Raw genomic sequence first — 14805 nt, forward strand, 5'->3', positions numbered from 1 at the left:
AAGTCTTCTCCCGGATGAATGATTCCACATTTTATGGCAATGGCACGTGCTGTGTTGATGTTGTCTCCAGTGACCATGCGGACTGTAATTCCAGCTCGCTGGCACTTTCTTATGGCTTCTGGGACCTACAAAAGCAATATAACAGGAAAGAAAATCCCTAAATAAGAGATAAAACTTAAGTCAGGTGTTTCCAATCAGAATATTTTGAGGCTAAGAAATTCATGAAGCAATAAGAGAAATCATACATGTTATGGCATATTACAGCTACCTGACTATTAGAGTTGAGGTTACACCACAGCCAAGACAAATCTTGTATTGAGAAGCACACAAACCATTTTTTAGATCAGTTGCCTAAAGCCTCTCCTGACTTTAATAAAAAGGAGTGCTCTGCAGCTTTTTTGACCTTTAGCAAAGGTACAGCACGCTGAACCTACCATACTCAACATACATGTAAATATGAACTGAGAATACACGTATATTGTACAGAAAACTATCTAACTTCTGATCCAAACTTACCTTTCAATAAGATTATCTAAAAAGTTATTGTAATTCAGCACTTAATTCATGCATATCAACAGGTAGAATTCCTAAACATACGAGTTTAAAATTTCATGAATAATTTACATACTTCAAAACTGTAAAAATGAAGCATTTATGGCAATGGCACGTGCTGTGTTGATGTTGTCATTTATGTTATTTATGCTCCTTTCTGCATGAGACTAACTTTTCCTGCTGCACAGTATACATACCAGTGAGAGAGAATTCAGTGTGTAACAGGGTCCGTGAGAGTAATGTAGAAGCTATATACTGACTTGGCATCATATACAGCTTATTTAAAAAAAAAAAAAATAAAATTTTGTAACTAAAATGTGCAAGAGCTAGGAAATTGATTCCTAATAAATAAATAAAGCTCTTTTAATACAGCTACTTGGGTACATGAAGTCAGTGCCTATAGAGATGCTATATATCTATAGCTCAATTTCAGATGGGGAAAAAATTCTATTCCCTTAAACTATATCTTAGTTAATGATAATTTATTAATTATTAATAAATATCACTCTAACCAATGAACGCAGTCTTATCAGACTTTTGCATTATTATGAAAACATTATTTCTTCAAGAAAAAAATAACAGTAGTATTTGACATGGAAGAATAAGAAGTGCGTTTCATACTTCAAGAACAGCCTAGATAGATACCTTCAGCACACCACCACTTCTCTAAATTTCATTTTTACCTAGAAGAGACTAAGGGCATCCCAGGACTCCTCATGAAGACAGGAACCCATCACAGAGCTACAAGAAACTGAACTGCCTTACTACAGAAGAGAGCAAAGGACAGATATAAAGCAATTATAGGTTGCACTGGTTCTTACGTGTGGGGCAGCAGAGAGGTACTTGAAGCAGACAAGTGACAGTCTGAGAGGAAAAAGATTCCTCAAAGATGAGCATGACTTAGATAAGCATCTGAATATTAGGTGTGATCCTAAGTAAACCTCCAGGCAATTTGAAGGTTATCCCACAAGTTAAAATAGCACCAAAGACCTGGCCGTAGATGCTTGCTCTGCAATGCTGCCTAGCACTCTCAATCTATGTAATACATACACAAACCGTATTTGAATAAATTGCCCAAATACACATACTTGACCACTGAGTGCAAATTGCTGCTATATTGTCATCTGAAGAAGCTCAGCTGATATCCTTATGTAAAATAATGGGATTGTCTGTGATGAATTATGTCAGCAATTGTGTATATAGAACTGTTGATTTCCTACAGAAACTAATAAGCAAAGGGTATGATTATGAAAAGAATTTTAATTTTAAAACAATTATTAAAAAATTTTAAAAAACAAACAAAAAAACTATTTAAGAAAGGGTATAAAAATTTATATTACTGGCTACAATAGCAAAGCCTCACTATATTCCACTGCCAGCTCAGTGCAGCTTGCTGATCATAACCTCTATCATAGATACAAGTGTATTGTAGAACTCGATGCCAACTAGAGTGGATTAATCTCAGCCATTAGTACAAAAAAGGAGCCACCATCTACAACATTACACTGTTAATTTTCTGCATTTCTGGATATTTTAATTTCCTCTATAGCTGCAAGTATGTGACGCTGCTGAAGGCAGGACATTGCCTTTTACTTGACAACCACTGCTCTGATCCAGTGTGGCAAACGCTGGGCTTCTAATGACTTCATGGGGCCAGAAAGGCTGTGTGTCTCGGACGGCACCTCAGGCTGAAATTATACACCCGTAAACCATATTGTAGATAATGATTATTCTAATCAGTGAATACAATTTCACACCATGTTTCTGCATCTTTATCAAAGGCAGTTGTGAAGCTTCGATTTTCCAAAATGCCTGACTAAACTAACACCTAACTGAGGATCAGACTAGTATTTTCCCATGGCTACGAAGAAAATCACTCCACCTTCAGACTGCATCCACAGAATGTGCTGTTTGCAGAATGACTCTCTGTCAATACAGATTACAGAACCAAGAGAAAAATTAAGGGACAGACGTTTATCTTCCCATTTCCTCATCTCTACTAACTGAGAATATTCTTCCCTCAAGTTTTATCCTGGAAACATTATTTGGACCTGAAGCCTTTTAACATTATGAAATAGACTTATATTGGGGGGGGGACACAATCAGATTAACTCTATTACTTAAGCAAATGACTCCTGATTTACCCAGTTTCCACACTAATAATCTTGACTATGTCCCATTTGCCAATTTGGAATGCCCTTAGTATCCACTTTAACTGTGGTGACCCTCATGCATAGGACATGACAGATTTAGACGACTATCTGTAAAACCAGCACAGTGTATGAACCATGAAGGACAAAAATAAATTACAGTGCAAAGAGAAAAAAAAGGTCTATTCACATAAAGTGCCAGTCCTATTAAACAAGGTCACAGGAGGACAACCTAGTTTCAAATACATCTCAAACTCACATATAACTAGAGAAATAATTCTATTTTCCTCTTCTCTCATTTTTTGGACAGCTGGTGGGTGGTATCTGATTTAATACTGTGTACAGTAATTACAGTTAAAATATTGTTCATATTTTTTTATTGCTATAAGGAAGAAAGTGTTGGCAGACTGAGTGGGCAGTGGAAGCAGATATTTTCCATCAGTTTTGCAGAACTTAAGTACACATTTTAAAATTTTCTGGTTTATTTTCTCTCTGCAAAGAAAACCTTCTAATGCATGCATGCATGCATAAATTATCCCATGCAGGAATATGTACAAACATCAGGTGACAAATAAATAGGTGACATTTGGAAGTGATTAACGTTCATCTCCCAGAAATAACAGATTGTAGGCGTACATTGGCAAATCAGTATAAGCCAGTACAGACTCATTAAAATCAATCCAGAAAGACTGTCAAAATCAACTGAGAAATCTCTATAGGAACAAGACATCATTCTATTTGTTCTCTTCTTGTATATTTATCAAAGAAAAAACCCCCCCACACACACACCAAAAAAAGATAAATATCAAGCAGGTAGTTCAGTGCTTGATAAAAACAGCTGCTGACAATGAATAAGCTAGCATCTGAATTAACCTAGGAATTACACAAAAGTCATGGGTGTCCAGTGGTAATGCTCCAGATAAAGCTGGTCAGTTGCTGGATATAATTGTTGAATAATTCATCCAAATAGTTTCTTTTAATGTATGGAAGGGAATGCAAGTGCAAGAAAGCGCCCAGCAATATCATCAGAACAGATGCAGCACTCTTATCTCTGAAACCACGCTAGCATGACACCACTGACACATGATGAGCAATGTGCCACAGGAGCTCTGTGGAAACAAGGAGGCTACCATTTTGCATGTGTTAACTCCAACAACCATCTTAGGGAAAATGAAAAAACTGAGCCTTCCCCAGGAAAAATGGGAATGTAATTTAAGGAAAACTAAAGGCTGCTAGGATGGTGACATTGGATTGTTTCATTGGAATTACCTAATCTATCATTTCTGTCAGAATAAATTCTGATATCCATGAAAACTGAGAATATTAATAAAACAGCAGTTGTAGTAATATTTCTAATTTTTTACGTACTTTTTTCCCTAAAGCACTTTGAAAATTCATAAACTCCAGTGGTGACTCTATTTAATAAGTGGGCTTAATTCTGGCAAAATAGTAAGGTCCCATATAACAGCTCAACATCTTACTATTTGCATCTACAATGGTGATGTCACCATTGTAATATACGTATATTACGATACTGCCACTAAGTCAGATATTTCATACCTAGACAGTTTTTCTGAAATTTATGTTTTTGTTTTGGCTTGGAGTTTTTTGGTTCATTTCTTTTTCCTAAGGTACTGCTACTGCTTTTTACCAATGTGTGGAGTAGTAATAATTTAAACATTGTTTTAAATGTTCTCATGATGTTATTATCACTTTAAAACAGTCAAAAGAGACAAGGAGGGAAAAAACCAAAAAACAACTGTAGATATGTCCAGCATTTGGTAAAATTCTGAAATGATAAACATTTTTTTGTGTGTCTTGCAATGAAGAAGCGTTACTGCATATTCTGGTGTTAAACTACAAGAAATTCAATACAATATTCAAATAATTATCTAGAAATAAAATGTTTTCCTGCCTTTATCATCTTTGATCCTTTACATAGAAGTCAGACTTGACCTCCTTATTTTTAGCAACACTATTCATTTTTAGCTCAAGCTCCTAAAAAATTATTCCCTACAAGATGAGAGCAGTTCTCTTATAAAACACACTCATAATAATCACATGAAAGGATAGTTTGCAGCTATTTTCAATAATTACTGCAAATCCCACTGCTACCCATTCCCCCAGTCTGTCATACCACACAGAACCTGACTTAAAGCTATTTTCTAACAACACGTATCATGAATCAATTTAAAAAAAAGAGGGCTGATTCACAGTTCCAGTGGTCGCTGACAGTTAAAAACTTTCTGAGTTCATGTATATGTGAGCTAGAGCATTAAGGGATCATTGCAGACAGAACATTTCAAGAATGCTTTAAAATATTTTTAAAGACTTGCAATGTCAGGTGTAGGGACAGATGAATTTGATGACAGATAAAGTGAATGCTCTTTATCTGGTCATTGTGGAGATAAGGAGTTTATCATACAGTTTTCACCTAAGCAAGATTTACTTTATATCATAACTGTCTTGACACTGAAAAAACCCCCAAGAAAGTCCATTATCACGCAAAGTATAGTTATGCAGTTGGTACCTGTAGTTGTAATTGTATCATGCTAGTTTCCAAAGTTACAGTAGTCAGAAGTATGTAAAAGCCTACTTTATAAAGGACTCGGGGAAATAAATCAGATTAATTTATTCTTTTGATGTTTAGTAAAAAAAAATAATTTCCTAACATGTCTAGCATTGCCACCAATTCTCAGTGGATCAAATACAAAGATTTAGACATGATTAAAAAAAGATACAGCAAAAATGTAAAATGAGACAGAAGAATAAAAAAGACAAAGATTGGTACCAAACTGCTTACTTTTTGCAGCATCAGAACCCACTCTTTTTGTCTAAGAGAAATTTGAGTCATCTTTTAATGACCTTACTCCAAAGCAAACCACAGTCATTAATCACCTACTGAAATAACAGCAGATTCAAAGAGCGGGTTTCTTGGAGCAAAATAGGAGAGTGCTGGGGTGCTGGGGCAGGTGCTCTCACATCACACCACGCGGCTGCAGCTGTGCCTACACAGCAGCCGTGGCCACACGCTCACGGTTGAGTCAGCGAGCAAAGCACCAAACAAAGATATCGAAAACGCCTGCATTTTATGCTCAGCGCTTTCAACTTTGGGACTTACCTTCTGTCACTGTTTCGAAACTGTAAAATGGAATTAATTCTCCACTGTCAAGATTCATTATCAAGCACCAGATACATAGGTCAGAAACAAAGTTTCTTAAAAGCCTCTTAATCCGCCCTTTGTATTACTACAGTAATATAATTTACAAGTGTAGTAGCAGGCACATGCTTCCAGTGTGCATACCCAATACTGATTTTCTCAGCTTAGTTGAGTTGAAATTTTAGTGATATTTTTACAAGCCATTTACTTATAGTAGCCACGAAATCTGCAGCCTTTCCACAGCAAAGCTTTTCCTTGTCCAAATACAACATCAAAAACAGTTTTCCTCAGTAGCCACCAGTTACAGTCTTAAGACAATTGGTAAAGTGGCAACTGTTAGAGTAAAACACAAAACTCCAAGACTGCGTGCAATTTCTGTGGAAAGCGAGCACATTGCAGTTATAATCATGGCAATTACAATCACTGCACATCTTTTCTCTACTTTCAGAGTTGCATATTATCACATTGCTTAAAGGAAAATTCTTTAATATCTGGTAGCCTAATAAAACTTCTGCTGATCCCTCCTTCTCTGTACTACTCCTTGAAAGAAGGTTAAGTCATCTCTCAATCCTACACTTCAAAAAGCCCTATTTTGCTTTATTTAAATATCGGTTGATTAATAGTTGATTTTTATCAAGTTAATTATTTGACTTTTTATCAAGTAAAGTCTATTTCTAAAGCTCACTTCCATCTTCTTTGACAGAGCTAATTAAAAAAAAATAAATAAAAACTACAAGAAATCTGTAGTTCAATTTACGTTCAGTTCTTCAAGAAACGCTTTATAATGTAAGAATTTGATATACCTCTGGCCTTACTGGGTCTTCAATGCCAACAACACAAATGCAGGTCAGGTCAGATAATATGTCATTTTCATTGTCCCAGTCAGGCTCTGGGCTGCTGTTAAAGTCTCGGAAAGCAACACAGATAGTTCTCAGTCCATCACAGGCCATAGGTTCAATCACTTTCTTCACCATTTCATCTCGGTCACGTGGTCTGAAGATACGTGGTTCACCAGCTGCATTAAGGATCCTGGAACATCTTTTTTATTTATGGGGGGGAAAAAAAAAAAGTCGATTGTGTATTTGCATGACTGCTGAAAAGTATTTCTTTGTATCAGCTCATTTCATTTAACACTTTTCTTTTTTGACGGCAAGTTTTAAATTTCTAGTGTAAATTTCTAGATTAAACAAGAAGATTCACTACTGAAATATCAGAGAACTTGTTTGTAACTTATTACAGACACACCAAGAGCCTTTCATCCATTATTTCCTCAATACCCATGTAATTAATGAGCTGAAAACTTACAATGAAATTGAAAAAATCCTCATTTTCCATATGTGTTCAAGGTAAAGAATCCATTTGTAAACTACCAAATGTAGACCCAATTCTTTGGCTAGCCAATGATAAGAAAAATAAGCCAAACAGTTTTGCAAGAGTGAGTACTTAAAAAAAAAAAATTAAAATAACAGTAACAGCTTATACTACTAAAGTGTGTCGTATTTCTACTGTAAGTAGCAACTTCCAAATACCGAAATTCCCACGTATGTCTTACTAGTGACTGAATGTTTTGCATTTTGGAAAAACACAGCAACTAATCCATTGAACTTACTTCTTCAGAACAATTTCAGAAGCTCCTTTGCTGTACATTCGGAAACTACCATCTGGCATTTTAATGACAGTACTCATTGACTTTCTGACAGAGTTGAACGTGTAAACTTTATAGAGTTTCTCCTCGGGGATGAGGTTCCGAACAGGCTCATAATCCTGCTTCAAATCTAGGACAAATCCCAAGAGGCCGCACTCCGTCTTATTGCCTACCTGGCGAGGCAGGCCACCCTCCTTTTCTGGTGGCTGAAGAGAAGAAAAAATTAGATATGAATTTCTCTAATGATAAGCAGTATACAATGCCTTTTGAACAAAGTTACAGTGTACAGTTTAAGATCTGAAACTCTAACTGTGCAATCATGTGTCTTCCGATTTTTAAAAGCTAGCAAAAAATCCATAGAGCTTTAACAGACTTGAAGCAGCTATTCACACAATGAGTAAAATTTCTCTAGACAAATAGCTACATTCGGTCTCTTGCATTTCTTTTCTTTTAAATTAGCCATTGGCAGTTGAATAGCTTGTGATGGTTAGGCAATACATCATTAAAAATGAACTAACTTTCTTCAGTGTCAAAAATAATTAATTCTCATTTGTTACAGAGTATTTCCTTTTCTCACTTGCTTAGAATTATATTGCTCTGCTGACTTTCATGGTTATAATGGTGAGTTAAAGATAGATCTGTCTTTTTTTTTTTTTTTTTACCAGGCATTTTTTATGTAAAAATAAATCTTCATCTAATCATAACAGTAAATCTCAGTGAAAAAGGTATTTCCAACAATCTATAAAGTAATAGTTCTACATCTAAAAGTACCTGTTTCTAGAATTACCATACTTTAGTCTGCTGCTTCAGACAATAAATGCTTTCTATATTAGAAAAAATGGAGTAGGCTAAACATTTTGCAACTCGGGACAATTCTCAGTCCTTCTAGGGACAAGGAAGGCTTTACCTTCCCATTCAAAATATAAACAAACAAACAGTTTCATTTACAAACTTCCTTGCAGGTGTAATACACCCCAAAGAAAAAGTTCCTGTGTTGTCAAGACTCCAGATGGACTTAAAGTGACCCATGTGTGAACTATAGACTGTTGATAACTTACATTTTCTTGTACTCAGTAGAATTAGAGAAGTGTTGCTTAAGCTAGGGCTAAACTATACTTACAGGAACCAAAAGAAGGGAAAGTCCTTTCACAACTTTAATTTGCACTGAAAACAGGTTTTGATTTGACTCAAGATATGACTGTAAGTCATCATTTTCAACGTGACTTGAACATTTGCCTCACATTTTGCAGAATTAGGACTGCAGGACTATATTCAGAATCCATGTTTTATTTCACTGTAGACTTTAAAATCCAGCCTACTTCAGAAATGGGATTCCTAAGTAGATGGAATTCCCTACATTACCCCTCAGTGGGATGAGGGGTAATGTAGGGAATGATTAAAGTTTCAAATCAGTAATCCCACTTAGATTTGAATTCTTGCAACAAGTACAGCCAGAAAAAGGGAAAAGGGGACCTTTAAGTAAGCATTACCAAGTAAGTATTCCAGATAACCACCAATTGCAGCTGGTTTAAAAAATGAAGGTCAGATCAAAAATAATAGACTGGTCTAGAACTGAAGTAAGCAAATAAACACAGATTTTCCATAATAATCATCCTTCTATCACCAGGAAAATATATACCTGGTGACAGATAGATTAATGTCATTTCTTTTTCAGAGAGATGCATCTATGGTGAGCAATACATAATAATCTAAAAATCTCTGTCTCAAAGAGATTTATCCTTCCAAAAAGAATTGTAACATCTTTATTCTATATGAAGCATCATTTTTACCAAGTTAAATGGGTCATATTTGTGCTGCTATGACATTTTAGCATTATTCCAGTGACAACGTAAAATGTTGACACTCAGCAAAAATGCTAATATATTAATTTTATGATATACTATAACAACTTGCCCTGCTATAATCCCATTATACTGTGATGTAACTTCCCTCTGGATTCTCAAATTCACTTAAGAATCCCTAACTTAAAACCCAAGAGCTTGCAGTTATGTGTATCTGGAAGGATTGTTACATTCAGTGGATATGAAAATCTCAGTTAAGAGTAAAAAAAAAAAAAAACCTTTAAAAACCAGTTTTGTTTAAACAAATTAGGTTCATTTTCATGACACTGCAGTCACACAGTTCCTGAAACATGCTAAGAACTTCCAGCTTCTCAAAGCAACAGGGTAATCAACTTCACTGCCTGGGTAGTGATGCTAGGAAAGGCTGGTTTCTCTATGCACACACTTTCCATTTTAGATCTAAATGTGAATGTGATCAAGCCACTAGCAAACACACACTGAAAACCAATGAAAGACAAATTTCTTTCCATCAAAGACATACAATCCTAGACAATAGTTAATTTATACATATGATTTCATCATGACCTGATGTGAATGGATATTGAGAAAATAAAAATCTACCAACATTTCACCATATACAAAACTAAATGTTAAGAGTCCTGCTAAAATTATTTTTATTTCAACAAAAAGTAGATCACACTCTCTTCTTCTTACTGTGGTCTAAAAATAGATTTCTTTAGTGAATATCTTTTGAATGCAAATACATAAGCAAGGGGAAAAAATACCAGTGAAAAGAAAATGAACAGACATTTCAGAAAGGTTTCAAAATCTAACAAGTGGCCACCTCCCTCTAGAGCAGCTGCTGTCTCCATATTCTTTGTACATTACATTATAATAAAGCATATGGTGGTGAGAGCTGGCAAGTAGCACTTCCTTTCCTGTACCGTTTCAGCTCAAAATCTATATGCCAAAACTAGTCTCCTTGCAGATTGTTCTTGACAATCCTTTGCAGAAGCTGCTGGCTTTTAAAACTTCCTACTGTGCTGTACCTAAATTTATTTCGTGCTGAAATCTGCAGCTTATGGCACCTGGAAAACAATTAAAAGGACAGCCCAAAGGGGTTACTTTTGAATAATTAACTAGGAACAACTTCATTGACTCCTCGGAGAATGAAAACCCTTTGACAACATATGAGAGAAAGCCTTTGAACTGTGATTTGCAAATAGGAACTGAGTCTTTTTGAATGCACTGTTTCTCAAGAGCTCAGTGAAAGATCTTTTGCTAGTCACAAGACAGCTACATACTGTACCATCTTCTACTAGGAAGAGACTGATCCAATATCTTCCTCCAATAACTACTTTCCACTGATCCTGTAAAATGTTTTCAAATGTTTCTTCCAAGTCTTTATATTATTTATGTAATAATATTTCAATTGTAAGTAAATACTTGCACGTAAAACAAATTGCAGACAGACGTTAAAAAAACAATTGTTACAACTATCAAATCAAAATAGGTTTCTAGGTCAAAGTACAGCTGTATTATTAAGGCTTAAAAATACCAACCCAGAAGCTAGTACTGACCTAATACTGAATTTGGATTACAAAAGGAATTTTCAGAATTATTTCACTGGAAACTAACTGACAAATAAAATGGGTGAAGAAGGAAAGAAAGATAAAACTGTGGGCATAACTTAACGATGTGCTTCAACTTTTAAAATTAGATTAGGAAATGATAATGCTTCCATTTTTACCATAACACTTACTAAGCCCCATTTTTCTCATTGCCCCTTTTGATGTGAAAAGAGAGGAGCTGGCAAAAAGATCCAAGTAGTCTTTCCAAATTAAAATGTTAGGATTTCATATATTATCTGAAGTCTTCATTTGCTTTATGTGATTCTCCTGTCTGCTACAGATTGAACTACTCCTTTAGAATAACAATGACTGTAAATATACCAATTTTATTAAGATAAAAAATGAACTTTGCTAGAATATTATAGCCACATTGAATGTTCCATTTCAACTCCATTCACAATAGGCAAACAGACAGAGGAAAATAAATTTTTAAAATTAAATTGTGAAAAATTTCCACTCTATTTACTCCTGTCGTGGTTTAACCTCAGTCAGCAACTGAGCACCACACAGCCGCTCGCTCACTCCCCCCCCACCCCGGTGGGATGGGGGAGAGAACTGGAAGAGCACAAGTGAGAAAAACTCGTGGGTTAAGATAAAAACAGTTTAATAATTGAAATAATAATAATAATAATAATAATAATAATAATACACAAAGCAAGTGATGCACAATGCAATTGCTCACCACCCGCCAACCGATGCCCAGCCAGTCCCCGAGCAGCGGCTCCCCCGGCCAGCTTCCCCCAGTTTATGTACTGAGCATGATGGCACATGGTACGGAATGTTTCTTTGGCTACTTTGGCTGTGCCCCCTCCCAGCTTCTTGTGCACCCCCAGCCTTCTCAGTTGGTAGAGTACAGCAAACTGAAAAGTCCTTGGCTAGTGTAAGCATTACCTAGCAACAACTAAAACATCGGTGTGTTATCAATATTGTTCTCATCCTAAATCCAAACCACAGCACTGTACCAGCTACTAGGAAGGAAATTAACTCTATCCCAGCTGAAACCAGGACAACTCCAAAAAGAGAAAATGGACCAGGGTGTGCAGGAATTTCCTCTGTATATTTAACCATTATATATGTAAAATTTAAAATAACTGAGAAGGATGAATGCTGTTCGAACCATGTAATATTTTTATTTTTTAATTTCTAATACGATAAAAGGAGGACTACTAAAAACTATAGTACTATCAAATTCAGAGATATTCCCTCGTTACATAATTTGAGTCAATGGTTTAATGGAAGACATCTAAAGCAAGATTAAAACATACTAAATTTATAATCAAATGTATCAGCTTTTTGTAGATACAGGTTTATTCAACTGACTTCAAGCTAAACCAAGACAGATTTAGAAATTACTGTTTATCTTAGGAAAAAAATTAAAAATGAAAGGAGTGACTTCTTTTTAGCCAAGGATTAGGAACCTAAAAGTTTGCTTGACTAAATAAAGTTTTCAATTACAAAATTGGAAACGGTTTCAAAAGATGTGTTGAAAATAAGAAAGCAGTAATACTAGGCATCAGCTGTTCTAGTTTTCATTTACGATTTCTCTGGGATCCTGTTAACTACAGAAGTTCAACAGCAGCACTGTTTTTTCTGTCTTTCATAGTATGACCATTTCCACAGATCCTTCACCCCAGCTATAATCTGGATTCTGGTTGCCAAACACCAGTAACAAATTTGCTTTATCTTCTCTTTTGTTCTTTACTATTTGTTGTAAGAGTGTTTATAGTTTTCTAGCTGCATCACCTCTGCATAACTACATAGGAATGCACATCCCTGCGTAAGAATGCAGTAGAAACTTTGATAAAGCTTGTCTGGAAATAGGCTGGTTTTGATATGCAAAGATTCTCTTACAGAAAATCTTTTTCCACTTTCACTTATTGTTTAGAAAGCTTACTTAATAATCCTATCTGACTTTTCTCTTCCCAAACAATACTGTGGAACTTCCGTTTGGTTTTACTGAACTTCTGCCCACATTATACTTTCAACGCTATCTCAGTACATAGCATACTGCTGGCTTTCCGGGCAGACCACAACTGGCATATTTATTATACACATGACTAGGATAATACTAATTAACCTAACTCCAAACATTTTATTAGAATTCTTGAAAAATCTTTCTGTAGATTAAAACAAAGAAACACAAAACAGCATCCTAAAGATAAATCTCACTACGAATACCTGGCATCAGCTCCATACTGTTAAAATGTTATGAATTTACTTTCCTAAGGTCTTTAATTTAGGAATAAAAATTAGTCTTTATATCTTGTGCAGATTCTGATCTTTGCCACCCTTGAGGACACATCTTGAATAATATTATTGACCTGACCGATGAGGAAAAGCACAATTTGTCCTCAGACTGTTTAGAATTTTAGGTAGTTTTTCATGTTAATGATGAATAAGTTACCTCTGTTTTATATGGAGCACAGAAAGCAACATGCTTTCTGATAATATACATGCTATTTTACAACTCAGAGTCATCACTGCAAGATATAATGCTTTTGAAATTCAGTTATATTAAAATCAAAAGTCAGTTTGAATTGGGGTCAGCATAAGGGATTGAAAAAAGAACAGTTAACAACTTGGAGCTGGTTGCGTAATCATTTTGGCATCAGAAGAAAAAGACTGCGTTAACCTTCCGTACCGTTCTGATCTCGCTCACTGGATTTAAAGCCCAACATTTAAGAGTTTAAAAGTTTGATGGGTTTTTTTAATTCTTAAACACACTGAGTAGACTAACATAGGTGTTCCCATTCACTTATATTATGCCTGTTCATCAGAAAGTAAAATTTATCTCCTTGTTACCTTCAGAGGATTAAAAATTTTTATATGCTAAAATGATAACAGACCTCTTCCCCTACTTCATTTCAAGCTCAAGCAAAGCATTTCAGTTCCAAAGAACTAGAGGTCCACATCCCTTAAGGATGGTGAGCTTCTAAATTCCTGACTTTGATCGGTCTGCTCCATAACATGTCATTTTTTGGGTCCCATGATTACATGTTCATCATCTCAAAGCCCTATGGTACATACATTTGGAATTTGGCTCTAAACCAGACAATAAAAAATGTTTGGGAACCCTTTAATAGATGTTGTACGTGCTCCAGTAACAAAGACTGGCCATATTTTCTAAATATAATAGGATTTGTGTTTCACACGGTACATAATGGTGTTGCACAGTGCTGGTAACAGAAGCCAGAAAAATATTGTAGGGTGGCATTCAACATGTTTTGAGGAACGCTAATGCAGTTCATCTAAAATAAAAAAGTTACAGGCTTAAACAAGAGATTTGGTTGTGAAGGGTTTCTGACAGAGGAGACCTGTGGGGAAAAAAGAAGACATTCACCTCGAATGGTGGCATATATTTTGGGCTCGGGGATTATCAACAGCATGTTTTGTAGGAAAAAGAATCAGACAGGAAGAATTAAACAGAAGGTAACGGGAGGAGGGAAAGCGGTTTTAGTAAATTCCCCCTTTATTACCAAGTCTCTCCCTTTTTCTTTGAACACTTCCTACATGATATAGACACTTAAACATCTCCAACACAGACAGGAGGACATGGAGTGTTTGAATCCAAAATCAGTGGAAGGAGCAGGATTAAGAGAAAAAAATGCTTTTACACAGATGTGTATTGGTACAAGCACATCAGCAGTATTCTCTAGCATAAAATAGGACTAAAACAAAGGAGAATGTAGAGAGGGAAATAATAAATCATAGAATCATCAAGGTTGGAAAAGACCTCTAAGATCATCGAGTCCAACCGTCAACCCAACACCACCATGCCTACTAAACCATGTCCCTAAGCGCCTCACCTACACGTCTTTTAAACACTTCCAGGGATGGTGACTCAACCACTTCCCTGGGCAGCATG

The 14805-nt window shown here is 35.6% G+C and overlaps 1 protein-coding gene across 1 annotated transcript in view; it reads right to left on the minus strand.

Annotated features, from left to right (window-relative positions):
- Positions 1 to 14805, minus strand: part of LOC103921328 (plasma membrane calcium-transporting ATPase 2) — a 193313-nt gene that overhangs the window by 46295 nt on the left and 132213 nt on the right. Inside the window, exons 12-14 of the mRNA XM_009329272.1 lie at positions 7472 to 7713; positions 6666 to 6900; positions 3 to 125 (exon numbers count right to left, since the gene is read on the minus strand). Of these exons, the coding sequence (XP_009327547.1) occupies positions 3 to 125; positions 6666 to 6900; positions 7472 to 7713 (600 nt within the window). The remainder of the gene's footprint in view (positions 1 to 2; positions 126 to 6665; positions 6901 to 7471; positions 7714 to 14805) is intronic.

The sequence above is a fragment of the Pygoscelis adeliae genome, unplaced genomic scaffold (assembly GCF_000699105.1).
Source record: "Pygoscelis adeliae isolate BGI_AS28 unplaced genomic scaffold, ASM69910v1 Scaffold277, whole genome shotgun sequence".
NCBI lineage: Eukaryota > Metazoa > Chordata > Aves > Sphenisciformes > Spheniscidae > Pygoscelis > Pygoscelis adeliae.